Source organism: Bos javanicus, chromosome 3 (genome assembly GCF_032452875.1).
Source record: "Bos javanicus breed banteng chromosome 3, ARS-OSU_banteng_1.0, whole genome shotgun sequence".
Taxonomy (NCBI): Eukaryota; Metazoa; Chordata; class Mammalia; order Artiodactyla; family Bovidae; genus Bos; species Bos javanicus.
Window position 1 is genome coordinate 14,208,216 of NC_083870.1, and position 27,920 is coordinate 14,236,135.

Sequence of the window (27,920 nt, forward strand, 5' to 3'; positions counted from 1 at the left end):
GAAAAAATACAAAGTAATCACAAGATAGCTCACAACAGTTTGGAGGCTGCTTTACCCAAGGTAAAAACTAAGATATAAGGACAGGACAACAAAAAAGAAGCGTCCAAACAAACAAAAAAAAAAAAAAAAAAGAGAGAGAGACCTCACTTAAAAGTAGGAAAAGGTTCAGGGCACACAGTGTCTGTTGGACTGAATATTTTATTTCAACAGACATCCCTGGTTTTAAAAAAAAAAAAAAGATGGAGGGAGGGGGGGATATCATCACACCCAACAGGGAGCAAAACTCCCATCCAAGAACTCAGAGCCTCTTCTGAGGCATCACTTGAGTCTTTGCTAGCTCCAAGACAGAAAGGAGCTGAATTTTCTAACTTTTGTTAAGAAAAATCTATCAAATATGTTCATTCTCGCAGAGGCGAGGGCTGGGTCCTCAGGGAAAGAGATCCTGGGCTCGGATCAGCTGGGGTCCCAGAGATGAAGCTGGGGGCCGAGCCAGCTGGGCTGCAGGAGATCCAGAGGCAGTCAGGTCCAGAGCCCTAGAATCCGTATTTGGCTTGGGTCTGCCGGCGGCTGAGCTTGTTCTCCGACCAGGTGTTCTTCAGCTCCAGCTCCCGCTCCTTAGCCTGTGCAAGGGAGAGGGGGAAGGGGAGAGTCACACCAAGGCTCTAAGAAACGAGCTTCTCTTGCCTCTGTGTGCTTCCCAGTTTAAAGTCTTTCTGCCATCAAAACAATTATGAGGAAAAAGTAAATCCCTTGAAGGATTTAATTTTCTTATTCAAGCAGAAGGGGAGGACCCTCAGAAAGCAAAGGAATAGGGTTCAAGCAGAATTTCAAGAATGCTGGTCCTGGGACTTCCCTGGTGGTCCAGTGGCTAAGACTCCATGCTCTCAATGCAGGAGGCCAGAGTTCAATCCCTGGTCAAGGAACTAGACACCACATGCTGCAACCAAGAAGCTGCATGCCACAACTAAACCCTGCATACGCAACGAAGGCCTGTTGTAGTCAAATACATAAATAAATATTAAAAAAAGAATGCTGGTCCTTCCTCAGCTAGATTTAAAACGGAAATGCTCAAATGGGAAATGGACAAATGAGAACTTGAATTTGGCGTCTGAAAGGAACACAATCCGCTGCCTTGGATACCTAACAAGCCACATGGGGGAAGACAGCGTTGAAGACCTGGACAGGTCCAAATAGGACACCTACCAACAGTAACTTAGTCTGGAGCCGCTGTGTCGCTGTTGTGTTGAATACAGTATATATGGCACCCGAGAAATTCACACCACTTTAGAGCACAAATTGAAGCTGAAAAACTGACTGGAAGGTACAAGAATTGATGCATTCCCCTCCTGACTGTGGCAGCTCCTAGCTCGAGACTGCATTCTGGGAATGTACAAATGCCACCCTAGAAGAGGGGCTCCTCAACCCCACCCCCACCTACTCCCCTGGGTGGAGTAGGGTGCTGAGAGTTCAGATTTTAAAAAAGACGCTACAGGGGAACAGCAAGCAAAAAATAATTTAAAAATAAAAACAAAAAATTTAAAGACACTACCCTTAAATTCTTTCCCTACAAATAACAAGATAGGGTAAGGGTACAAAGGAGTCAATGAAAAAGAAGGTGAAAATATGGTAAGAACAATGAATGCAAGTTCTGGCACTGAAATCGCCAACCAGCATATACACTATCTGAAAATGACCAGGAAAGAGTCTCACTCCTTCTGTACTTTTTACAGCATTTAGTACACTAGATCTCAAAAAAATATTTAATGACACAATAAATATTTGAAAGCTGCCAGGTCCTATCAAATAAATACCAAGAAATATTCCAATTCCAAAAGATATTTTTAGATTATCTGTAAATCTGAATTACTTGCACTGATGTTTCCTGCCACAGAAATGAAGAACACAAAACCAACCTTACCTCCTCATGAGGTGTATGTTCTGCTAAAAGTCTCTGAACCAATTTTTCTTTCGTTTTTTAAATTATCAGATGAACTTGTATTTAAAAGAACCTTATAAGAAACCATTTCACCCCCTCTCTTATGTTTTAAATACCTGAATGTTCATTTACAGTTTATTCCAAGCACCTGTACTTGAGTCTTACATGAAGTGAGCCTGAGGCAGAGTAGGATAATTCTGAAGGACACATCCCCACCTAGTGGCCATGTGGAGAACTGCGGAGGGTGCCCGCTGGAAGCAGGTTGTCTGACAGGCTTCCAGCCAAGATCTCAGCCTTCAAATCCCCAGGTTTACAGGGATCCTGCCTAGCAGGCCAGGGCCCTCAGGCCTCTCACCTGATGAATCAGGTACGTAATCTGGTGTTTCCGCCGCTGCTGGCCTGTTGGCTGCTCACCTTTCTTCTGTAAGGGAAGAGAACAATCATTAACACATTGAAAGAAAAGTGGAAGTTTCTCACTTGCCCCAATGCAACAAGGACGGGTATTAAGAAAAAAACTACACAGCCCAAATCCTAGGGGGAAGAAGTCATCTTGGAGCAGTTTTTAAGTCTGTATACTTACAAGATAGTTATTTTTACTAAAGTTATTATGCAAAAATCTCAAGCTCAGAATACTTGCCTACAAGAGTCTGCCAATATCCTCATTAGACTGGAAATACTTTGCGGTCAGGGCTGTCTTCTGTATCTTTGGTAACCCACCACCCTCAGCACCAAGAATGGGGCTCTGCCCACAGTGGACAGCTGACACCAGCTTTACCGCCTGCAGTCCATCTAAAGCAGTTCAAAGGTCCAGGAGATCTCCCTCCCTTCTTACCTCCCGCCACCTCCTCTGCCCTTAAGGGCCCCTTCATCTCTGTCCACTTCTCCCCAGTCAGGCCAGATGTCTAGCCTATCTCCTGCCTGCTGCTTACTAAGCTCTCTCCCATCCATCACCTTGGGCTGAAACCCTACTCCCTCATTCTAGTAAGTACCAACAAGCAGCTTCCCTGGAATTAGGTTTTCACAATCACCACGCCTCTCCAATTCTCAGCCTTCACCCATAACTGCGCTGAACCCCTACCCCAACTGTGATGCAAATGATTTACTGTCAGAGTCTGTATTGGTCTGGGCTTTCACTCTGCGGTTTTCCTGTCCTCTGCCAGTGCTAGTCTCAGACTAGAAGCTTCCCAATCAGCCCCACCCAACTCCCAAAACTCCTCTCTGGAGCCTCCTCGGCACTTACGTAATCAATTTGCACCATAATCATTTATACTCAAGTGTCCTTAAAACTCTTTTTCTCAACTACACTCTAAACATGTCAAGGACAGGAACTGCATCCTTCTCTTCTTTTTTTAAAATATAACTCAACACAATGAGATAGTGGGGAAAATAATAAAAGACTTAAACCTGGGAAAACAGCAGACTCCAATTCTCTGATGCTGTTTAATGTCATTTAATATGACGGTTAAAGATGACAAACATAAATCGTCCAGCTCCATTCCTGGTTCACAGTGAGCACCAACAGCAGCTGTTACTATGTGAGGATGCCTCTCCACCCAGTTAGTGGAGCATGCTCTCCTAAGTGGCTTTTCCGGTAAACAGTGATGGATCTATGCTGATCTAACCACAATCCTTTGCTCTGTCCTGTATGACCGCCAGCACTCAGTTAAAACAAATGGCTGGGGCTCAGATGGCCATCTGTGGCCAAAAAACAAAGCAAAGAAAATGGGGGGAGAAGGGCATAAAATGCCCGACCTTGGCCTTGCTGGTGCTGGGCTAGAATCCAGGCTCCCCCACATCTTCCCCGCTGTGGCAGGCTCATCAATGTCCACATTTGCTGTACTCAGCTAGTAGGTGAAGAGATGTTCATCATACTGACTGAAGAAAACTAGCACTGAGAAGGTAGGAGAGTGGTGTGGGAACTGTGAGAAATAAAGCATCTGCAAAGACCACAGCTGGGTTCAATAAATAAGAGAAAGAAAGGGGAGAGAAGGGGATGCACACTCAGAACCCAGGACCCCAGGACTTCGGAGGCTCTGTTGTGCCCACACCTCAATGACGTGCTGCACCAGATCCCAACTTAACAGGCTGGAAGGGGGTAGGACAGCAGGAAGGAGCCACACATACTGAGACCTTCCCAACTGCAGGACAGGAAATGGCTCCAGCCGTCCAGTCTCAGCAACCAGACTACCATATAGATAGAGAGCGAAGTGCTGCAAAATTCTGGAAAGTAGAAGCTGTGTCTGGGAGGCTTGGTGTACACTCCAGTACCAAGGGGAACACGTGTTTGCTAAAGGTGTAGGGACAGTAACAATGAGGTGAGGGGTCAGATTCTGCTTTGGGGACTCCCAAGGGGGCCACCCAGTAGACCTTTCTTTCCCACTTACTTTGCTGAATGATTTCATGGTTTTCTCTTCTGTCAATGACTTGGTCATCCACTGCTGGGCCCCACTGAGCTGGTCGTCACCTTTGATCTCCACAAAGTTGATCTCCTCCCTCCCTCGGTTCCTTTTGCCCTGCAGCCGCTTAAACTGGAAAAGGGGGGAGAAATTCAGGAGTCGAGGGTCTGGGTAGGGGATCAGGAGATGTCACCAAGGACCCAGAGTTCATGGAATGATTTTGGGGCTCCCCAATTCCACTGCACCCTTAATTCTCTCTGTGCAGTATGTCCTTTCACCATGCCACCTACCAAGCTGACAGGTGAAAGGCTACTTCTCACAAGCTCTCCTGGCCTCAGGAAAAAGAAGGCCAAAATGTATTCCCAAACGTGAGTGCAGAGATTCACTGGTATGAATTTTACTCAAATTGTGTATAAATTGTATATGCCTAAAAGAACTGCACACTATTTTCAAATTAAGAATTAAAGGTACAAAAACAATCCTAGGATTTCTCTTCTAAAAATCAGTTCTTTTAACATGTCTGTTCTTTCTCATTGGTTCAGTATCACCAAATCAGCAGACCACACACCAGATTAGACATTAGAGGAGAAGGCAATTCGAGGTGGAGAGAGAGGAAGCCTCAAAAAAGAGCCTGGCAAAATTTCCAGGAGACTGCTACTCTTTCCCCTTCCTCCGAAAGAAAGAAAAAGTATCACACTGTTAAGTCACCAGAAGATGTGCTGAGGAGTGTAGGTGAAGAGGAATTAAATTCAAGAACACTTGGAAATCTGCAGTGAAGCCTAGGTTGTGGTCTGAGCATCAGCAAGGCCTCTCTCTACCCATAAGGAGCTGACTTTTGCCACTGGATAAGTTCCCTGCTGCCTCCTAGGCTTAGAACAAAAAGGGCCTAACTACTGAACTTGTCAAGGAGGACATACACAGGAAAGTGGACGAACACAGGACGAACCACAGGCAGAAGTTTACAAAGTTTCTGTGAAAAGGTGAGGAGAATGTTATTTTTATAAGACCTTGCATCCCCTATTTCTCCAACCCACTCCTGGTAGGCTGCGGCCTCCCTACAGATGGAATACTTTATCTCCTGAACATGCCTGGACGGTCGCAGAACACGAGGTTTTTATCTTCCCTTGTGCCGAGTTGGGGAGAGGCTCAGCAATAGGGAATAATACAGTGATGTGAAACACAAGGTTATTTACTGTGGCTGCTGTTCCCTCCCCAAAATTCACTCTCCCCGTCTCTGTCAGTATGATTGAACCCAACATTTTGGCTGGGCATAGTACCACCCAATGAAAAGACTACTGCGTTCTCTTGCAACTAAATACGGCCATATGACAGGTTCTAGTCAGTAAGATAGAAGGAAAAGTATTCTCAGGAACTTTCAGGAAGTCTCCTAAAGGGGGAGGTGACTTTCTGTTTCCACTCTGCTGCCTGGTGTGCAATAATGATGGCAGTGGCCTTAGCTACATTCTTATTTTATCGAAGGGGGCTGGATCTTGACAACTTTTTGAAGCTGCCATACCAGCCTTGGCCTGCCTACCTCTAGCCTTCTTTTATAAAGGAAAAAGTTAACCTCCCTTACATATGCCATTATTACCTGAAGTTTCTCAGTTATATGTTCAAACCGAATCCCAAATGAATACAGCTTTTTTGCTTTTTTTTAAAAAAAAGAATTTCCTTTAGCTTCAGACTTGAAACCTGGTGTCTAGGGGTCAAAGATGGTCACTTTGGCTTTATTAACTTACTGCTTCGTCATCAATGAAGGACGCATCTGGGGCAATTTCCTGGGGGGGGACCAGAGCCGGGTCCTGTGCGGGATAGTAGCCACCACTGTAATAATCCTGTAGTCAAGGAGGAGAGAAAACACACCAGCTGAGGGCACAGTGCAGAGAACGGAGAAAACCTCATCCAAGAGGCAGTGGTGATACCCACACCACAGACCCCTCAAGCGGACCAGCCAAAGCACAGATCCTAAGGACCTACCCTACAACTCAAGAACCAGAGTTTTTTCTGATCTACACCATCCAGACAGATGGATTTTTTTTCTAGGGAAGAGATACAAGAAATAAAGACATTCTCTCCTGCTTCAATTCACAGCCTGCTCCCTTAGCTGCTTCCCCAGCATGACTCCTACTGCTGACCTCTACCGTGCCTCAGCCGGGCTCCTCCTGCTCAGAAGACCCCAGGACGCTCCAGTGTGAGCAGAGAGGAGAAGGCATGAGGCATGCTTCCTGCTCCTCGTTGGATCTAGCAGCCCTGGGCACGGGGGACTCCCTCCCCTAGCAGGCAGGGAGGTTGCAGATCTCTGATAAAAATAAACCACCATAAGGGTGGTATGGAATTGACAAAACTGGGAACAAACCAGGTTTGCATTACCAGATTTTCAGTTCAGGAATTGATGACGCCCCTTTAGAGGTGAGCTGGCCAGATGTTGCTGTGGACCGTAGAGGAACAGGGGTGAAGGCAAGGGCAAGGCCCCTACTGTGGCCAACTCAGGCAACTGCAGGGCTGAGAAACTATTTCCTCCCTGCCTGCACTTTTTCCTAATTCTTCCACTTTTGCCCAAAACTCCAAGAAATGCTCCTCTAAGAACATTCATTTTATACATGAAAAATAAGGTTTAATATTAAATCAAAATAATACATTAAAAAACAGAATAATTAAAGCATTAATTTTCATTTAAAGTATTGACAAAAAACATACATTTAAATTGAAGGGCCCCCTAGAGTAATTAGAGTGCTTTAATTTGCACTGACTGCCTTCATGGTATCTGTAACTGCATACAAAATCCCAACTGTTATTCATTGGCTGGATATAAACTAGTGGTTTCTTACATTTTTCTCTTTCTTTGCTAATGAGGTCAAAACATTCATCTTCCTCCTTCCAACAACACTGAGGGGAGACACACTGTCCCTGGTCAGTCTACAGGACACAGCAAGGCTTAATGGCAAATAGTTTTCAAAGTCTTTGATCAGAACAGAGAGCCCTCAAAGTCCACCTACCATGGGTCCTTACGTAGGCCTAGATTGTAGATAAGAGTAACAATGACCACTCAGAGAATCACTGAAGTCTTGAAACCATCACACACTAGCAGGAAAACTTCCTTAGGCTGCCCAGCCACAGCTGCCTCTGATCAACAACCACCATGGCTGTGAGTCCCCGGACTCCTGCGAGCCCTCTCCATCTAAGCAAGCTCTGACCACTGGAAGTCTGTCTTAAACTACTCACAACCTGGCCTCATTATATTCTCACCCTCTGAAGCCCTGGAGAACAATTTAAACAGCTCTTCCACATAACATTTGAATAAAATTTCTCATAACCATTTACTGAGCATTTGCTATGTTACCAGTATAACCCTTGTAGCAACCCTGAAGTTCTATCATTCTCCCCATCTTAGAGCTGAGAAATCTGAGATTCAGAGGGGCAGATAAGTAATTTGCCCCAACTCACACAGCTTGAGATTCAAAATCTAAACCCCACTTCCTATCTCTGCCTAAACTATGGTCCCCCAGTGTCTTCTCTCCAGAGACTGATGTTAGTCCTTTGACTTCTCATGTCTCAGTCAAGGCCTCTCACCATTCTCCTATTCCCTTTGCATTCAACTCTCCAGACTTCCTCCTCTCCCTCCCCACTTGCTATGTTCTCAGCACTCCCCACCTCCAGAACTCTCCTTGGACTCACTGCTATCTAGGCGTCTATGCCAAAGCTCTCACATCCTCCTCACCCACGTGTGCAGAAGTTACCCGGGATCTCTAGGATTAGAGACTGCTCTTCTTCCACTTTCTCCCTATACCTCTCATCAGCTCCTACAATGACATTTTGTGTTCAGAATAAAGGGATTAATTGTGTGGTTCAACCTGTCAGGCTTCGAGACTTCGGCAATTTTAGATCAGTATGGTTCAGCATAAAGGCATAATGTTTTGAGACCCGATAAGGAAATCCAAGACACCAGAAGACTCATTAATTCAGCCAAAGTGATGCCAGAGAGGCCGATCACAGGCTCAAAACTCTGCCGGACTGCCAAACTCCAACATTCCGTGGCCTGCCCTCCCTGCCGCTTACCCACCTGATAGTAAGCACCAGCGGCATTGGCATCGCCATATGTGGAAAACTGATTGTAGCTGTAGTCATCCCCAGGCTTAGGCATCCAAGGGGCCCCACTTGAGCCTGCTGCCATCTTGAATTCCAAGGGGGCATTGGCTGCATCGTCCTGGAAGGCCGGCTCTGGTTCTGTGCCTGGAGGCAGCTCTTCGGGGACAGTGGGAACGGGGTAAGGGTATGGCTCAACTCCAGGCGGCTCGGCCTTCTCAGGGAGGGAGAAAAAGTTCTCAGGGGCTACTTCCTCATCACTGTCGTCCTCCTCCTGCGTGATCTGCTTTGTCACCTGCAGGGCAGCACTCTTGGCGGCAGCCTTGATAGCTGAGGGCGACGGAGTGGTGGTTGTGGTGCCCACAACGGGGGCAAGAGAAGAGGACTTGGTCTTAGAAGCTTGCCTGGAGGGCTTAGTGTCAGAGGAGCCATCCGAGGGTTTCCGGGAGAAGGCATGGGGCAGGAGCAACCTGTTAGTCTCTTTCACAGTCAGGTTTTTAGGCTGGGGAAGCAAGGCGGACAAGCCAGCCCCCTCACTGGATCCCTGGTGACCCAAGTTTGGGTAAGGAGGGAAGAAAGGTGGCAAGTGAGGTGTTATGATACATGCTACTGACATTAAGAACAAGCATTACAGTTACATGCTCCAGCCTAAAATCTTACCAGCCCTGTTCTGTCTGACCTTTGCCCACTAAGGTCATCCAAAGTGACTGGACTCCTCCTACCTCAGGCCCTTCTACTGTCCACTTCTCCCAGCTCCTCTATCACAAAACCTTTCCTGATTTTTTTTTTTTTTTTTGCTAATATGATACATTTAGTAAATACATTGTCTTTCTTCTCCAAAAGCCCAGGGCTCTCTCCAGCTTATCAATGAACATCTCTCAGTATCTTGAAGGTTCCTCTTAAGCATGGCAACTCCCTGCTTCCTTTGGATTGCCACTCAAAGTCAATAGCAAGGCTCTGTCCTAAAAAGACATTCATACATCCCGCCCAAAGTTCCCTCCCTGCCCAAGGAAAGCCCTAGAGATGTGGTATATCCAGCTTGTTTATGCCAGAGTCAAGCATTTAACTTATCAATTTGTAAGCTAACTGGCTCAGTCCATCCAGAGTTGCTGTTACTCCTAAGAATCTTTCGGATTCTGCTTTATGTAAAACAAGGCCAGCTGGCCTACCTGTAGGGCTGAGGGAGGCACTGGTTTGAAAAAGGAGATGGAGTTGGTGTCACTTATGGACACTGTGTCACTGTCCTGGAGTAACCATGTACTTCAGCACTCTCGGCCAAGAAATGCCCAGAGTGAGTAAACTAGGGCTTCTGAATCAAGCAGTCCAGGCAGAACTGTTCACCCAGAAAATGGGCTCTTCTCCCTGCTGTCTGTGTTCACAGACTTAGGTCATTCTATCCTGGCAGACGCCAAAGGCTCAGGCTCATAAAAACCAGACTGAGATGGAAGATGGAGCACATACATCCTTCAGGCTCCCTTCGAAGCGTGTGACTTCTCAGCCACATCTGGGATCATGGCTACATCCCTCTGCAGTGGTTGGTCCACACTCTGCCTCATCAGCTCAGAGGTTCTCTATGCATGCATCTCTTCCTACCGTCTGGAAGGCTGCTCTTTACTCCTAGAGTGCGTTCTGAGCCAGAGTCCTCCACCTCTTTAGTTGCCAGTTCACTTCCTCCAGGAAGCCATTCTGACAACAGGCGACAACTGGCTTCATTCAGTCTCAGCAAGTGAGTGTCTTTCATGATTCTTCCTCCGTATCCCACTACAGACATGGACACGGCATCACTCTCATCAGTTATCTAACTTCCATGTGAATTTGTCCTTCCAGGACCTCCCAACATGGGATATGACGCCTTAACAGACTCAGGGAAGGGGCAACCTCAGGATCACGTACTGAATTAGGAGACAACGACCTTACAAAGCAAGAGCCGCTTTTGCTCTTCCTGAGACATACAATTGACATGAGGTCAGAGGGCGTGTAAATCACTGAGTGTGGAGCTGAATAGGAAGAAATTCCTGGGAGGCAGAATAGAGGCCCTGGGACAGGGGAAACAGGAAATGGCAGTGTGAGCATCTCCCAGCACTGTCTGGTTAAGGACTTCTGGTCTTTATGACAAAGCAGCGGCTGAAGGCTGCAGGCAAGAGCATGGACTCAACAGTCAGACCGCCTCAGCCTGACCTCAGCTCTGTCCCCATGAGTTGTCTGACCCTGGGCAAGTTCCTCAAGGTCTCATTCTCCTCATATACAATACAGGAATGACAGTAACACTCTGATTTAGGTACTATTAAGAGGATAAAATCAGTTAAACACTGGTATAGCACTTGGTACTATTTAAGTTTCTTTTCCAGGTTAAAAATAAGACTGGGAGAAGAGGGATAATTTTAAAGTTCAGATGTCCCATAACACTATTTTGACCAATCCATTTATTCTACTGTTCGTAAATAATCCTTTTACCTGAAATGTAATAAATCAAACTGAGTTCCAATTCATCTCCCTACCACGCCTGTCCTCTAGGAGAGGCGACGCCAGCACACTAAAGTCAGTGAACAGTGAGGGGAGGGGAGAAAAGCACAAGGTCTGATGTTACCTGGAAAACAAAACTACACTCAAATAGGCAGTCCTCGGTATCAATATCTGCATTTGCTCAAGCTTGATTTGGAAACTTCCCATCTTCCAGGAAGCAATATGGGAAGAAATGGCTTCTGTCACAAAGCTTACCTGAAGGACAGTTTTCTTCTTTGTGGGTTCATCTTCCTCAGAATCTGACTAAGAGAAAAAGAAACAAAGTAAGGCCTCGCTGTTTAAGGACAATAGGGAAAGCACTCACCTTAAATGAAGCAGAAATAAAGGCCTGGACAACAGTGGCTATCATCTTGTCTGGGCCCTTCCTCTGTGTGAGGGATGTATCTCCCAGGACCAGCCAAACAGCTTCAGAGAATGAGGCAGGCATTGACCTCCCCTGGTCACTCATTCTCAAACCCCCAGACCTGTTCCAGAGCCTTTTGCATCAATTTTGTCCTTTAAATTAAGACTACTTCCTCTCATTCAGTCTTTGGTGGAAAGAAAAAGCTATACCCATTCTTCTTCCTATAAATCTGTCCACTAGAAGATAAATGGCATTTGGCCCACAATCTCACCCAATCTCAGCTTCACTTCTAAAACCACTTATATAGACTACATAACCACAGGGCCGGGGCACTCCTATGGGATTAAGTGGTGTGTTAACTACTCTTCTATGAGACATTAAAGGTCAAAGCCATTGGAGAAATCCATTCCTCTCCAAGTATGATCTATTGTTTAAGTATGCCAGACAGAGTCGTTCACGTCCAGGAAGAAGGCAAGTAAATGATGACTGTGAGAATTTGGGGCAAGAAGGGAGGTCCCTCTGTGTTATCCCTCTGATTCATCAGGATTGTTTCTAAAACAAGCTCTCACACTGAAAAATGGCCAAACTTTTAGTTCAACATCAGCTCCTCAGCCATCTTCAACTATCAGAAAGATGCAAGGCATATGAAAAACGAGCTGTAACATTTTATTTTAAAAAATTAATATCTAAACTGAGAACTTTAAAAGTTTTGCATTTGTTGTTAAGACCCTGGTTTGGGGCACCTGTAAATAAAGGTGATTAGGCAGAAATCTAAGATCCTTTCCATCCCCAAGATTTTAAACAAGTAAAATTCTCTGCCTATTTTTTTCAACTGAACCTCATATGTCACAAGTTCCCCACAGGATTCATCTGCTACAAGGACCTTTTGGTCATCATTACTCAGAACCTACTGTATGCAAGACACTGTGCCAGGCACTATAGACACGGCTCCAACTGGTGTCCTGTGGCTGGGCTACATATACTACGATGCTATTCATCCACTCAGGCAGCAGGACAGGACTTGCAGCAGGCGGAGTCCTGGCCCACTGATTTCCAGAGGCACAGCCTGGACTACTTTCTCCACTGTGCTTCAAAGAGTTTCTTATATACCAAGACATGGAAAAAGTACCAGCCCTCAAGAAACTTGAGTCCAGTAAGAAGAAAGACAAGTACCCAAATAATTGTAATAAAAGCAGTTAAGGATAAGGGCATCAACTGTGACTCCAAAATCTCCTCAAAGAACCGGCCAAGCCTCCACGTGTACTTCTTCCATGGAAGTCCCCCACCTTGTCACTCCTCCTGCAGGGTCCTGGATGACTGCCACCTCTCACTCTCCTGTCAGTGTGCACTCTGCTCCTCCTGACCTGAAACTCTGAAGTCTTCCTAAAGCAGCTCACCTTGCTCTCCTCACTGTGTCCCTGTGTTATTTATTGTCTGGGGTGGCATCAGGCTAACAACGATTCATCTGTGCTTGCTCTGTAAATCCTGCATTTTTCATGTGCATATATACTTGCCTTACTAGAACTAACACCCAAAAAAGAAGTCCTTTTCATTATGGGGCACTGGAATGCAAAAGTAGGAAGTCAAGAGACAGCTGGAGTAACAGGCAAATTTGGCCTTGGAGTACAAAATGAAGCAGGCCAAAGGCTAACAAAGTTTTGCCAAGAGAACATTCTGGTCATAGCAAACACCCTCTTCCGACAACACAAGAGAAGACTCTACACATGGACATCACCAGATGGTCAACACCGAAATCAGATTGATTATATTCTTTGCAGCCAAAGATGGAGAAGCTCTATACAGACAGCAAAAACAAGACGGGGAGCTGACTGTGGCTCAGATCATGAACTCCTTATTGCCAAATTCAGACTTAAATTGAAAAAAGTAAGGAAAACCACTGGACCATTCAGGTATGACCTAAATCAAATCCCTTATGATTATACAGAGGAAGTGACAAATAGACTCAAGGGATTAGATCTGATAGACAGAGTGCCAGAAGAACTATGGATGGAGGTTCATGACATTGTATAGGAGGCAGTGATCAAGACCATTCCCAAGAAAAAGAAATACAAAAAGCAAAATGGTTGTCTGAGGAGGCCTTACAAATAGCTGAGAAAAGGAAAGAAGCAAAAGACAAAAGAGAAAAGGAAAGATATACCCATTTGAATGCAGAGTTCCAAAGAATAGCAAGGAGAGAGATAAAGCTTTCTTGGTGATCAATGCAAAGAAATAGAGGAAAGCAATAGAACGGGAATGACTAGAGATCTCTTCAAGAAAATTACAGATACCAAGGGAACATTTCATGCAAAAATGGGCACAATAAAGGACAGAAATGGTATGGACCTAACGGAAACAGAAAATATTAAGAAGAGGTGGCAAGAATACACAGAAGAACTATATAAAAAAGATCTTCATGACTCAGATAACTATCATGGTGTGATCACTCACCTAGAACCAGACATCCTGGAATGCGCAGTCAAGTGGGCCTTAGGAAGGATCACTAGGAACAAAGCTAGTGGAGGTGATGGAATTCCAGTTGAGCTATTTCAAATCCTAAAAGATGATGCTGTTAAAGTGTATTCAATATGCCAGCAAATTTGGAAAACTCAGCAGTGGCCACAGGACTGGAAAAGGTCAGTTTTCATTCCAATCTCAAAGAAAGGCAAGGCCAAAGAATGTTCAAACTACTGCACAACTGCACTCATCTCACACGCTAGCAAAGTAATGCTCAACCAAGTGAGGCTTCAACAGTACGTGAATCGAGAACTTCCAGATGTTCAAGCTGGATTTAGAAAAGGTAGAGGAACCAGAGATCAAACTGCCAACATCCACTGGATCATCAAAAAAGCAAGAGAGTTCCAGAAAAACATCTACTTCTGCTTTACTGACTACACCAAAGCCTTTGACTGTGTGGGTCACAACAAACTGTGGAAACTTCTTAAAGAGATGGGAATACCAGACCACCTTACCTGCCTCTTGAGAAATCTGTATGTAGGTCAAGAAGCAAATTAGAACTGGACATGGAACAACGGAAAATGAGGTTGGAAAATGAGTACGACAAGATTGTATATTGTCACCCTGCTTGTTTAACTTATATGCAGAGTACATCATGCAAAATCCTGGGCTGGGTGAAGCTCAAGCTAGAATCAAGACTGCAGGAAGAAATATCAATAACCTCAGATATGCACATGACACCATCCTTATGGCAGAAAGCGAAGCGGAACTAAAGTGGAGACTGAAAAAGTTGGCTTAAAACTCAATTCAAAAACCTAAGATCGTGGCATCCAGTCCCATCACTTCAAGGCAAACAGATGGGGAAACAATGGAAACAGTGAGAGACTTTATTTTCTTGGGCTCCAAAATCCCTGCAGATGGTGACTGCAGCCATGAAAATGAGAAGACGCTTGCTCCTTGGAAGAAAAGCTATGACCAACCTAGACAGCATTTTAGAAAGCAGAGACATTACTTTGCTGATAAAGGTCTGCCTAGTCAAAGCTATGGTTTTTCTAGTAGTCATGTATGGATGTGAGAACTGGACCATAAAGAAAGCTGAGTGCCGAAGAATTGATGCTTTTGAACTATGGTGTTGGAAAAGACTCTTAAAAGAGTTCCTTTGACTGCAAGGAGATCCAACCAGTTCATCCTAAAGGAAATCAGTCCAGAATATTCATTGGAAGAACTGATGCTGAAGCTAAAGCTCCAATACTTTGGCCACCTGATGCAAAGAAATGACTCCTTAGAAAAGACCCTGATGCTGGGAAAGATTGAAGGCAGGAGAAGGGGATGACAGAGGATGAGATGGTTGGATGGCATCACTGACTTGATGGACATGAGTTTGAGCAAGCTCCAGGAGTTGGTGATAGATAGGGAAACCTGGCGTGCTGCAGTCCATGGAGTTGCAGAGTCAGACACGACTAAGCGACTGAACTGAACTGATCCGTGAAAATGCAAAAAATGTATACTAACTAAAATTTTTTAACAGAATTCAAGAATTATTATTCTCTCTGGTCTGCCACGAGGTCAAACACAATCCAAGAAAAGCCTTAAGCCCCAAACACCCAAGCATTTTTGACCTTTTCTCTCTGTTCCAAACTCCACTGCCTCAGAGTTTACTGACCATTTCCCTTTTCTTTTTTTTCCCCTCACTCCTCCTTCCCTTGTTTTTTGACTATGATGACTTTCTCCTTTTCAGCAGACCACACAGAACCACCTTACTGTGGGGTACACAAGGCTGTCATGAAGTCCCCCAGGCATGTTTAAACTTTAACATCTTAGGCAATATGTCCAATGGAAACAATCTGAAAAGAAAATGTTATCAAGTTTAAGACGATTACATTCATAAAACCATACAAGCATATTTTTATTTTTCAGATCTGTGACAAACAAAAAGTGGCTACTCTGAAATTGTAGGCAAACTGTCCTATGGCTAATAGAATTGAAGGCCAGATCAGCTGGGGGAAGAAAATTCAATTTTTCCTTAAATGTCACAGACTGTTTCCATTATACTGTCAACCTAAGTTTAAAGCTTAAAAGCACACACACGAAAAACTGTACAAAGATTTTAAGAACACCTTATTAATTCCGGATTTAGAGGACTGCTACGGTTACTCACAATCATCCTTCTCTCTTTGAACATCTTGTACTAATCTACTGAGCCCCATTATAAATCATCTCATGATGGGCACAAATAGGACTCCCTAAAACAGAACACTAAGACCCTCAAAAAATGTGCTGAACCCCTAAGCCCTTCTTAAGACTATTCATCTTTGAGAGAGGGGCAGAAATAAATCTTTACCTCTTAAAGCTGACTAACAGGGCTCTGAGACATTCAGTACCACACCTGGGCCACAGAGGAAGTCCAGGGCCCTTGGGAGAGCAGGGAAGCAGAATGAGAACCACTCGCCCTCTGAGTTAACTTTAGCCAACCAAAGAGGCTGGAAACATGGAACTCACTGGTTCATTATGGGAAAGAGGCTGAGAGGCCACTCAAAGGACTTACGGGCATGTGTGGGCTTGGATGAAAACAGGAAACCAAAGAAAGCTCAGCAAGGAATTATCCAAATACCTCACACACAAAAATAAATTTCAGTTCAGAGTACTATAAAGGAGGAGATGAGTAATCCAAGATGTGCCATATATCTACCAGTCATGGGGTCAGGGGCTCTCTTAGAGAATTTAAAAGGAAAATTAATTCAGCTTCTATCAGGAACCAATTGGAGGCAACAGGATCAGCCTAAGCACAGTATTTAATTTAGACACAACGAGAACTTCCTTGATGGTGAAAGGTACATGACCACACTGGGGTTTTTTTCCCCTTTATCATGGTAAAGCATATATAACATAAAATGTATCATTTTAACCATTTATAAACATACAATTCAGTAGCATTAAGCACATTCATAATATTGTATAACCATCACCACTATCTATCTCCAGAACTTCTCCTCATCCCAAACAGTAACTCTGTACCTATTAACAATAATTCCCCATTCCCCAGTAACCTCTATACTACTTTCAATCTCTTCATTTGCCTACTCTAGGTACCTCATACAAATGGAATCATATAATGTGTCCTTTTGTGTCGAGCTTATCTTACTGAGCATGTCTGCAAAGTCCATCCATATTGTAACATGTATCAGAACTGCATTCCTTTTTAAGGTTGAGTAATATTCCACTGTATGTATATACCACTCTTTGTGTATCCACTCATCTGTTGCTGAAAATGTGGGTTATTGCCAACCTTTTGGCTACTGTGAACAGGGCTGCTATGAACACTGCTGCTGCTGCTAAGTCGCTCCAGTCGTATCCGACTCTGTGCGACCCCATAGCCGGCAGCCCACCAGGCTCCCCCATCCCTGGGATTGTCCAGGCAAGAACACTGGAGTGGGTTGCCATTTCCTTCTCCAATGCATGAAAATGAAAAGTGAAAGTAGCATACAAGTATTTGTTTGAGTCCTGTTTTCAATTATTTTCACCTAGGAATGAAACTGCTGGATCCTTCTAATTAACTTTTTGAGAACCCACCAAACTGTCCTCCACAGGACTATATTAAAAGGTCAACTCCTAGAGTGCTGAAGACCAGCGAAAGGCGATCTAAGTGGGTCTGTGTCATCTGACCCAGAGAGGATGATGATGCTAGAGATACAGGAGCCCCCAGGGCTGGAAGAAGTAGGCTGGGCCAGAAAAGGCATTCCCAGGTTTTCGAGACACAAACTGGCCGTGTCTCTTAAGAAGGAAGTGCTGCATTTCTTTTTGGCCTCCTAAGAGCCTGCGCCTCAGTGGCCACCACTGTCCTCTCTGTTCCAGCTGCCAAGAGTGACAAGACACACACCGCCCGAGACTGCTGAGCAAGAACGGAAACAGACATTTCCCATTAGGCCAGGCCCAGCGGGATCTGCTCACTCCCCATGGCAGCTCCCTCTTATCTCCCAGGCTCTGGTTCTGACAGACTCCCTTTCCAAAAAGCAATCACTAGTTGCCAGGGCCAGAGGCCAAGAAGGAAATCTGAGCCCAAGCACAGACCACCGCCCCACCACCAACCCCCAGGCTCCAAACTCTAATCACTTACACACTCCTCTCTGCTATTATCCCAATTAGCTACATTCATCAACGGTTTTCCCCTTTGGTCTCAAATATGTTCTTACATCTGCCCGTTCAGTTAGGGCATCATTTTCGCTTCCACTTTTGCACTCCTCATAGTACCATTTTCCTAGTTCTGGTTGCTCAAGACTCTTCTATCTTTTGGTAGGAACTATGATAGAAAATGTGGAAAACTCAGCAGTGGCCACAGGACTGGAAAAGGTCAGTTTTCATTCCAATCCCAAAGAAAGGCAATGCCAAAGAATGCTCAAACTACCACACAATTGCACTCATCTCACACACTAGTAAAGTAATGCTCAAAATTCTCCAAGCCAGGCTTCAGCAGTACGTGAACCATAAACTTCCAGATGTTCAAGCTGGTTTTAGAAGAGGCAGAGAAACCAGAGACCAAATTGCCAACATCCGCTGGATCATGGAAAAAGCAAGAAGAGTTCCAGAAAAACATCTATTTCTGTTTTACTGACTATGCCAAAGCCTTTGACCATGTAGATCACAAATGAACTGTGGAAAATTCCGAAAGAGATGGGAATACCAGACCACCTGATTTGCCTCTTGAGAAACCTATATGCAGGTCAGGAAGCAACAGTTAGAACTGGACATGGAACAACAGACTGGTTCCAAATAGGAAAAGGAGTACATCAAGGCTGTATATTGTCACCCTGCTTATTTAACTTATATGCAGAGTACATCATGAGAAATGCTGGGCTGGAAGAAGCACAAGCTGGAATCAAGATTGCCGGGAGAAATATCAATAACCTCAGATACGCAGATGACACCACCCTTATGGCAGAAAGTGAAGAGGAACTAAAAAACCTCTTGTTGAAAGTAAAAGAGGAGAGTGAAAAAGTTGGCTTAAAGCTCAACATTCAGAAAACTAAGATCATGGCATCTGGTCCCATCCCTTCATGGGAAATAGATGGGGAAACAGTGGAAACAGTGGCTGATTTTATTTTTGGGGGCTCCAAAATCACTGCAGATGGTGATTGCAGCCATGAAATTAAAAGACGCTTACTCCTTGGAAGGAAAGTTGTGACCAACCTAGACAGCACATTAAAAAGCAAAGACATTACTTTGCCAACAAAGGTCCATCTAGTCAAGGCTAGGGTTTTTCCAGTGGTCACGTATGGATGTGAGAGTTGGACTGTGAAGAAGGCTGAGTGCCGAAGAATTAATGCTTTTGAACTGTGGTGTTGGAGAAGACTCTTGAGAGTCCCTTGGACTGCAAGGAGATCCAACCAGTCCATCCTAAAGGAGATCAGTCCTGGGTGTTCATTGGAAGGACTGATGCTGAGGTTGAAACTCCAATACTTTGGCCACCTCATGCAAAGAGTTGACCCATTGGAAAAGACCCTGATGCTGGGAGGGATTGGGGGCAGGAGGAGAAGAGGACGACAGAGGATGAGATGGCTGGATGGCATCACCGACTCGATGGACATGAGTCTGAGTGAACTCCGGGAGTTGGTGATGGACAGGGAGGCCTGGCGTGCTGCAATTCATGGGGTCGCAAAGAGTCGGACACGACTGAGTGACTGAACTGAACTGATGATAGAAAGGAACACAACATACCTAGGAGCAAATACGACTTCTGCTCCTCTCAAACTATGTGATTTTAGCTCTGTTCTCTAAATTCCTATATCCTCACCTGTAAACCAGGGGTAAGGCTTAACTTAGAGAGTCACTGATGTGCCCAGCACAGTGTCAGACACTGCACAGGTGACCCACAGATGTTGGTGCATTCGTCTTTCCCTTTCTATCTAGGGCTAAATCCTAGTTAAATTCACCGCAGTCAACTCTTAACAGAAGTAACCAAAATCAGTGAAATTTCAATTTCACAGCTTCAAATCCTTCACTACCTGGGTAAGCAATTTGAAAGGACACCTAACACTAATCCAAGTAACTCGGAAATTTCTATTTGTGTTGGAAGGCACATTACATGACAGAAAACCCTTAGAGCAAACGTATTCCTCTAATTTTGCTTTTTTGGTATCCTAATTTTAGAAGTCTGCATCTCCTAAGCCCACAAAATCAGCGGGCTGATTTTCTTAACAACTGTTCAGAAAAAGAACAGTAAGAAGGGAAAAGGAATGATGATTCCCCATTTTATAGATCACTCCTAATTTTTGACTCACATTAAGTCAAAAGCTGACTGAATTTGATATTGAAACGTACATGGAGAGAGAATTTCCTGTGTTCCCTGACTGTGGCTGATCGATGAGCTAACTCAAATCAAACCAATCATAGTCTCTCTCCCAGAAAACCAGACCAGAACTAAAACTATAGTTCAGTCTGGGCCAATCACTAAAAGGAAGGAATGAAAAACTAAGGAGGTATAGGTGGCCATCTTTCGTCCGCAACAAAAGTTAAGAAGTGGAGGAAACTGGTCTGCAGACAAAGAAGAATGAATTAAAGGTGCAAACAGAAGCTGTGTGGGTCCCTGACAGATCTCCAACTCCTGATTCCAGGCCCTTTCCAGGGTACCTCAGTATATTTATGATGTTTTCTACTTATGCTAGCTTGGAGCAGTTTCTGATACTTGTAACCAATTAAATCTAACTAATCCCCAACCTGCTCTACCTTTGTATTCCCCAAATAAATAGCACCACTACCCTCCCAGCTGCCTGGGCCAAAAGGTCAGCCTTGACCCCTCTCCTTCACCCACGCTGCTACTGCTAAGTCGCTTCAGTTGTGTCCGACTCTGTGCGACCCCATAGACGGCAGCCCACCAGGCTCCCCGTCCCTGGGATTCTCCAGGCAAGAACACTGGAGTGGGTTGTCATTTCCTATTCCTATGCATGAAAGTGAAAAGTGAAAGTGAAGTCGCTCAGTCGTGTCTGACTCTTAGCGACCCCATGGACCACAGCCTACCAGGCTCCTCCATCCATGAGATTTTCCAGGCAAGAGTACTGGAGTGGGGTGCCATTGCCTTCTCTGCCTTCACCCACGACATCCAATCAATTCCCTGGTCTTACCACTTCTCCCTCCAAAAAAGACCTGGAACCTCCAATCCTCTCCATCCCCACCACTCCCTTGTCTCACACTGTCTCTACCAGTCTTGCTCCCTCCAGATCTTTTGGCACCCTGTGATCAGAGGGTTCTTGCTCAGACTTAAGGGCTTTTCACTACCCTAGAATTATGTACAAGGGCCTTGGCATCGTATCCAAGGCCCATTATCATCTGGCCTCAATCTCTTTCTCTCTAGCCTCTGCTCTCATCACTACCCCTGCCCACCACGCACTGCAGCCATGGTGCCTTGCTAAAGCTCCCCGCAAAGTGTTTGCATTCTCTCATCTCTGGGCTTTTGTACATTCCGTTCCCTCTGCCTGATGTCCTCCTCTTCATCACCCCTTTCTCTGGCTACCTTCTGCTCACTTGTCATATCTCTAAAGTGTAGACATCATCTCCTGAAAGCCTCCCCAACCTCTAAAGTTGATTAGTGCCCCAAAGGAGAGGTCCCGTGGCACCAGCTCTATCATGGTCCTCCTGATTTGACCTTGCCTGTCTCCCCCCACATAGACCATCAGCTCCTTTTACAATAGGGTCTATCATGCTCACTACTGTACTCAGCTCCTGGCACAGAGAATCAGCTCAACAGTGAATGAAGGAATGAACCAGAGTTCAGAGTTAATTGACCCTACTTCAGCACCAAATCTAAAGGAAAATTATTTAAGGAAACCTAATTCATTCACTTGAAAAGCAGAGACATTACTTTGCCAACAAAGGTCCATCTAGTCAAGGCTAGGGTTTTTCCAGTGGTCATGTATGGATGTGAGAGTTGGACTGTGAAGAAAGCTGAGCGCCGAAGAATTGATGCTTTTGAACTGTGGTGTTGGAGAAGACTCTTGAGAGTCCCTTGGACTGTGAGGAGATCCAACCAGTCCATTCTGAAGGAGATCAGCCCTGGGATTTCTTTGGAAGGAATGATGCTCAAGCTGAAACTCCAGTACTTTGGCCACCTCATGCGAAGAGCTGACTCATTGGAAAAGACTCTGATGCTGGGAGGGATTGGGGGCAGGAGGAGAAGGGGAAGGCAGAGGATGAGATGGCTGGATGGCATCACTGACTCGATGGACGTGAGTCTGAGTGAACTCCGGGAGTTGGTGATGGGCAGGGAGGCCTGGAATGCTGCGATTCATGGGGTCGCAAAGAGTCAGACATGACTGAGCGACTGAACTGAACTGAACTGAACTGAATTCATTCACTCAGATGTTTACTGAAAGCCCAATAAGCACAGGACACAGAGCTTAGAGCCACAGGACCTTAGACCCACAGATATTTCAAAGGCTAAGGTCGCCCTTACCTATTCACCTTAGAACTTTCTTAGGCTACCTTTCCCAGGAATTACATGTTCAGAAAACAAAACACTAACTTGTACAGAACAAAAATGGGAAACTGAACCAGTTAAGGGCTAGGATTTGGTTTTATTCTAATTATCCATCTCACAATTTATCTCAGGAATTTAGCAAATTATACTTACAAAGGAGGGATAGTTAAAAGTCCTCAGAATTTTCCACCACTTCAGCCGGCCTAAATGGAAGATTCTACAGTCTCTACCAGCAACTTTTCCTGATGCTACCTCTGAGGACCTAAAAACGAGTCTTTCAACTGTCACTGTGGAGGGAAGCGAGCTGGCTCCAAGTGCCATCTTCCCCCATATATAGCAATTAGGCGGAAAGGAAATTTGGGAAGAAAACTGTGAAAACAGAATGCCCCCCAAAATGAACCTATTTTCCTCTGTCTTAGGAACTTTCCTTTGTTCCAGGTTAAATCAAGAGCAAACTTAAGTTCCAATGGAGCAAAAGAAGGCTTTTTGGAACCCTAGACTTAGAAATAACAGACTTGGGTAAAAAAGAAGGGGGAAATGATTTGGAAAAAGTTTGGAACAAGGTAGTAAGAGAGATTCTGGAAATACCTTCCATAAAGAATCCATATTCATTTGAATTCATTCACCCAAAATATTTAGATAGTACTCAGTATGTGCCAGGCATTGCTTTAACCACTAGGAATTCAGCAGTGAAAAAAATAAACAATAAGCCCTGTCTTCATGGAGCTTGTATACTAGCAAAAGAGAGAGGCTAATAAAATAAACAGCATGTGAGACGGTCAGTATGTCATCTCATACACAGCAAGGTAATGCTCAAAATCCTCCAAGCCAGGCTTCAATAGTATGTGAACTGTGAATTCCAGACATGCAAGCTGGATTTAGAAAAGGCAGAGGAACCAGAGATCAAATTGCCAACATCCCCTGGATCATCGAAAAAGCAAGAGAGTTCCAGAAAAACATCTACTTCTGCTTTATTGACTATGCCAAAGCCTTTGACTGTGTGGATCACAACAAACTGTGGAAAATTCTGAAAGAGACGGAAATACCAGACCACCTGACCTGCCTCTTGAGAAACCTGTATGCAGGTCAGGAAGCAACAGTTAGAACTGGACATGGAACAACAGACTGGTTCCAAATAGGAAAAGGAGTACGTCAAGGCTGTGTATTGTCATCCTGCTTATTTAACTTATATGCAGAGTACATCATAAGAAACGCTGGGCTGGAGGAAGCACAAGCTGGAATCAAGATTGCCGGGAGAATCCATGCGCCCTTTCTTGGTCCTACTTGAGCTTAGTCTCCGGTACCACTGTGCAGACTGGGTCAAGTAGAACCAAGAAAGAAAAAAAAAAAAAAGATTGCCAGGAGAAATATCAATAACCTCAAATATGCAGATGACACCACCATTATGGCAGAAAGTGAAGAGGAACTAAAAAGCCTCTTGATGAAAGTGAGAGCAGAGTGAGAAAGTTGACTTAAAGCTCAACAGTGAGAAAACTAAGATCATGGCATCTGGTCCCATCATTTCATGGGAAATAGATGGGCAAACAGTGGAAACAGTGAGAGACTTTATTTTCTTGGGCTCCAAAATCCCTGCAGATGGTAACTGCAGCCATGAAATTAAAAGACACTTGCTCCTTGGAAGAAAAGTTATGACCAATCTGCTGCTGCTGCTGCTGCTGCTAAGTTGCTTCAGTCGTGTCCGACTCTGTGCGACCCCATAGACGGTAGCCCACCAGCCTCCCCCGTCCCTGGGATTCTCCAGGCAAGAACACTGGAGTGGGTTGCCATTTCCTTCTCCAATGCATGAAAGTGAAAAGTGAAAGTGAAGTCACTCAGTCATGTCCGACTCTTATCAACCCCATGGACCACAGCCTACCAGGCTTCTCCGTCCATGGGATTTTCCAGGCAAGAGTACTGGAGTGGGGTGCCATTGCCTTCTCCATATGACCAACCTAGACAGCATATTAAAAAGCAGAGACATTACTTTGGCAACAAAAGTTTGTCTAGTCAAAGCTATGGTTTTCCCAGTACTCATGTATGGATGTGAGAGTTGGACTATAAAGAAAGCTGAGCGCCGAAGAATTGATGCTTTTGAACTGTGGCATTGAAGAAGACTCTTGACAATCCTGTGGACTGCAAGGAGATCCAACCAGTCAATCCTAAATGAGATCAGTCCTGAATATGCATTGGAAGGACTGATGATGAAGTGGAAGCTCCAATACTTTGGCCACCTGATGCAAAGAACTGACTCATCTGAAAAAACTCTGATGCTGGGAAAGATTGAAGGTGGGAGAAGGCAATGACAGACGATGAGATGATTGGATGGCATCACCAACTCTATGGACATGAGTTTGAGTAAGCTCTGGGAGTTGGTGATGGACAGCGAAGCCTGGCATGCTGCAGACCATGGGGTTGCAAAGAGTCGGACACGACTGAGCAACTGAACTGAACTAGATGGTGATAAAGTATCTTAGATGGTGGTGCTATGGAGAAAAATAAAAGAAGTGGGGTGGGGCGGAGTGGGTGACAAGTTACAACTGAAATAGGTCGGCTAGCAAGTCCTCACTGGGAACTTGTCTTTTAAACCCAGATTTGAAAGAGGTGAGGGAGAGAACATTCAGACATCCGTGGGGAAGAGAACAGAAATAGCCTCCAGGCCGATTTGGAAGTCTGAAAAAAAGCAAGGGTGAAAATAAGCTTCCCTCTGAGGGTTATCAGAGGTGAGCAAGGCATGGACCAACTGACCTTTTAGAAGTGAAAGAATGGGAAGAACTCCAGATAACTCTAAAGTATTACCTGCCCCTAGGATGTTCAAGCTGGTTTTAGAAAAGGCAGAGGAACCAGAGATCAAATTGCCAACATCCGCTGGATCATAGAAAAAGCAAGACAGTTCCAAAAAAACATCTATTTCTGCTTTATTGACTATGCCAAAGCCTTTGACTGTGTGGATCACAATCAACTGTGGAAAATTCTGAAAGAGATGGGAATACCAGACCACCTGATCTGCCTCTTGAGAAATTTGTATGCAGGTCAGGAAGCAACAGTTAGAACTGGACATGGAACAACAGACTGGTTCCAAATAGGAAAAGGAGTACATCAAGGCTGTATATTGTCATCCTGCTTATTTAACTTATATGCAGAGTACATCATGAGAAACGATGGGCTGGAAGAAACACAAACTGGAATCAAGATTACTGGGAGAAATATCAATAACCTCAGATATGCAGATGACACCACCCTTATGGCAGAAAGTGAAGAGGAACTCAAAAGCCTCTTGATGAAAGTGAAAGTGGAGAGTGAAAAAGTTGGCTTAAAGCTCAACATTCAGAAAATGAAGATCATGGCATCCGGTCCCACCACTTCTTGGGAAATAGATGGGGAAACAGGGGAAACAGTGTCAGACTTTATTTTTCTGGGCTCCGAAATCACTACAGATGGTGACTGCAGCCATGAAATTAAAAGACGCTTACTCCTTGGAAGGAAAGTTATGACCAACCTAGATAGCATATTCAAAAGCAGAGACATTACTTTGCCAACAAAGGTCCATCTAATCAAGGCTATGGTTTTTCCTGTGGTCATGTATGGATGTGAGAGTTGGACTGTGAAGAAGACTGAGCGCCGAAGACCTGATCCTTTTGAACTGTGGTGTTGGAGAAGACTCTTGAGAGTCCCTTGGACTGCAAGGAGATCAGCCCTAGGATTTCTTTGGAAGGAATGATGCTCAAGCTGAAACTCCAGTACTTTGGCCACCTCATGTGAAGAGTTGACTCACTGGAAAAGACTCTGATGCTGGGAGGGATTGGGGGCAGGAGGAGAAGGGGAAGGCAGAGGATGAGATGGCTGGATGGCATCACTGACTCGATGGACGTGAGTCTGAGTGAACTCCGGGAGTTGGTAATGGACAGGGAGGCCTGGCGGGCTGTGATTCATGAGGTCGCAAAGAGTCGGACACGACTGAGTGACTGATCTGATCTGATCTGATCTGAGGATGTCTCTTCTATCTCCCAAGTGCTCACTCCAAAAAAGGTCTTCAATTTTTCTGATCCAACATTCAGAAAACGACACAAGCTTGGTTGCCTCTTCTATATGTAAATGGTGAAACTGAAGCATAGGCCTGCAGTTCAGCTAAACTCTGCATCTTCACTCTGTCCTTCACCAGGTAAGATCTTACACATTGGACACCTGTTTCTCATCTGTAAAAATTAGAATGTTATCTCTCACAGTTCTGTGGCAATTCAAGGAAAGGGTCAATGCCTGGCAAATAATCTGTACTCAATAAATACTGAATTTCTTCCCTAACTTCGCTCAAAAATAGAATCCAGGATCCCTATCCTTTCTGCTCAGACCCTGATGCTTTTAAGTTCAGAGGCAAAGCAAAAGATTAGTTCTGAATGTTGGCCAAGGGCTCAGGAATTGTCTCCTGTTACCTCTTCTAATGCCATATTTTATGCTGTTGTAAGTACATCGGGGGTTTGGGGGGGCGGGGGGCGGGGGGAACCTTCGATGAAGATGCAACAGAGGGAATGCAATCAAGGATTCCTGGGCCTGGCCCTGTCAGTGTCAGGGGATGGTATAAGGCCTTTCCGCGGGCGGGTCCAGTTTGGAGAAACACGCAAGGACAAGTACCCTAACTCCCCAAGCCGACAAACTTCAGCTGGACTAATCGCACAGTACCAGGGATCCAGTGGTCCGGAATCAACGGATGCATTTACAGGAGAGAGTCTCCGAGCCTCCACAAGTCCCTCCCACAGCTGAGCCCATGCCCAAACCCAATGGACAGTGGGGGTGCCCTCTCCGGATACTCACATCCCCTTTATGCAACTCTGGCGCCGCAATCTTCACCGGCTCTGTCCTCTTCTTTGGCTTCGGAAGCCCCAGGGGGGGCCCGGCACCGCCGATAGGGGGGGGCAGACTGAGGCCAGGGCCTCGGGGCGAGGGCAGCCCCAATCCGAGCCCCTCCCCAACTCCCGCCGCTTCAGCCGGGCTCACGCCTGGAGGTGGGGGGAAACCTCCCAGGCCGAAGGGCAAGGGGGGAGGAGGCTGGAGCCGGGGGTCGCCGGTGGGTGGGGGCAGCAACAGCGGCGGGGGAAAGGCTGGGGCCAGCATCTGGGGGGGCGGAGGCAGCAAGGCCGGACCCTTGGGTGCGGGAAGAGAAGCGAACAAGCCCCCTAAAGTGGGCCCAGGTGTCGGGGCCGCCGCCTCCTCCTCCTCCTCCGGCTCCGGCTCAGCCTCATCCGGCTCACTTTCATCGCTGCTGGCGTAAGCAACCAGCGACATGGCGCCGCCCGCCTTTGGGGCGCCCTTGCCGGCAGACGAGGCCTACTTGAGACCGGGGATGTCCGGAGGCCTAGTGTGCCCCCCCCAACTCGGCGGGGAGGGGAACCAAAAAGCCCGCCTTCTCCGTACTCTAGGGCTAGCCCCGGCAGAAGCCCATGCCCATAGTTGATTTCTACCGAATAAGGCTTCCCTCTTCACTTAAGCTCCTAGTCCCGGGCAACTACACACAGCTAATGGCCGCCGAGTCACTCCGCCTCCTCCTCGCCTCACTAACATAAGAACTACAACTCCCAGAGAACACTTTGGCCACGGCACCATTCTCCGCCGCAGGGAGCGCGGCGCAAGGCACGGCGGGAGTTGGAGTCAGAGGAAGGATTGACGGGTCCGCAGAAAGACGGGCGCTAAATCCGCCTCTGATACTAGGACTCCTGGGATGAGTAG

General features: G+C 45.6%; 1 protein-coding gene across 1 annotated transcript; it reads right to left on the reverse strand.

The window, feature by feature from the left end:
* Nucleotides 1-180: 180 nt before the first annotated feature.
* PRCC (proline rich mitotic checkpoint control factor) lies at nucleotides 181-27,891 on the reverse strand. The gene is made up of 7 exons (XM_061403210.1): nucleotides 27,009-27,891; nucleotides 11,134-11,181; nucleotides 8,393-8,959; nucleotides 6,072-6,167; nucleotides 4,321-4,464; nucleotides 2,292-2,357; nucleotides 181-620 (listed from the first exon to the last, which is right to left on the reverse strand). The coding sequence occupies exons 1-7, from the start codon at nucleotides 27,477-27,479 to the stop codon at nucleotides 534-536; spliced, it is 1,479 nt and encodes a 492-aa protein (XP_061259194.1). The 5' UTR covers nucleotides 27,480-27,891; the 3' UTR covers nucleotides 181-533.
* Between the last annotated feature and the right edge of the window lie 29 nt (nucleotides 27,892-27,920).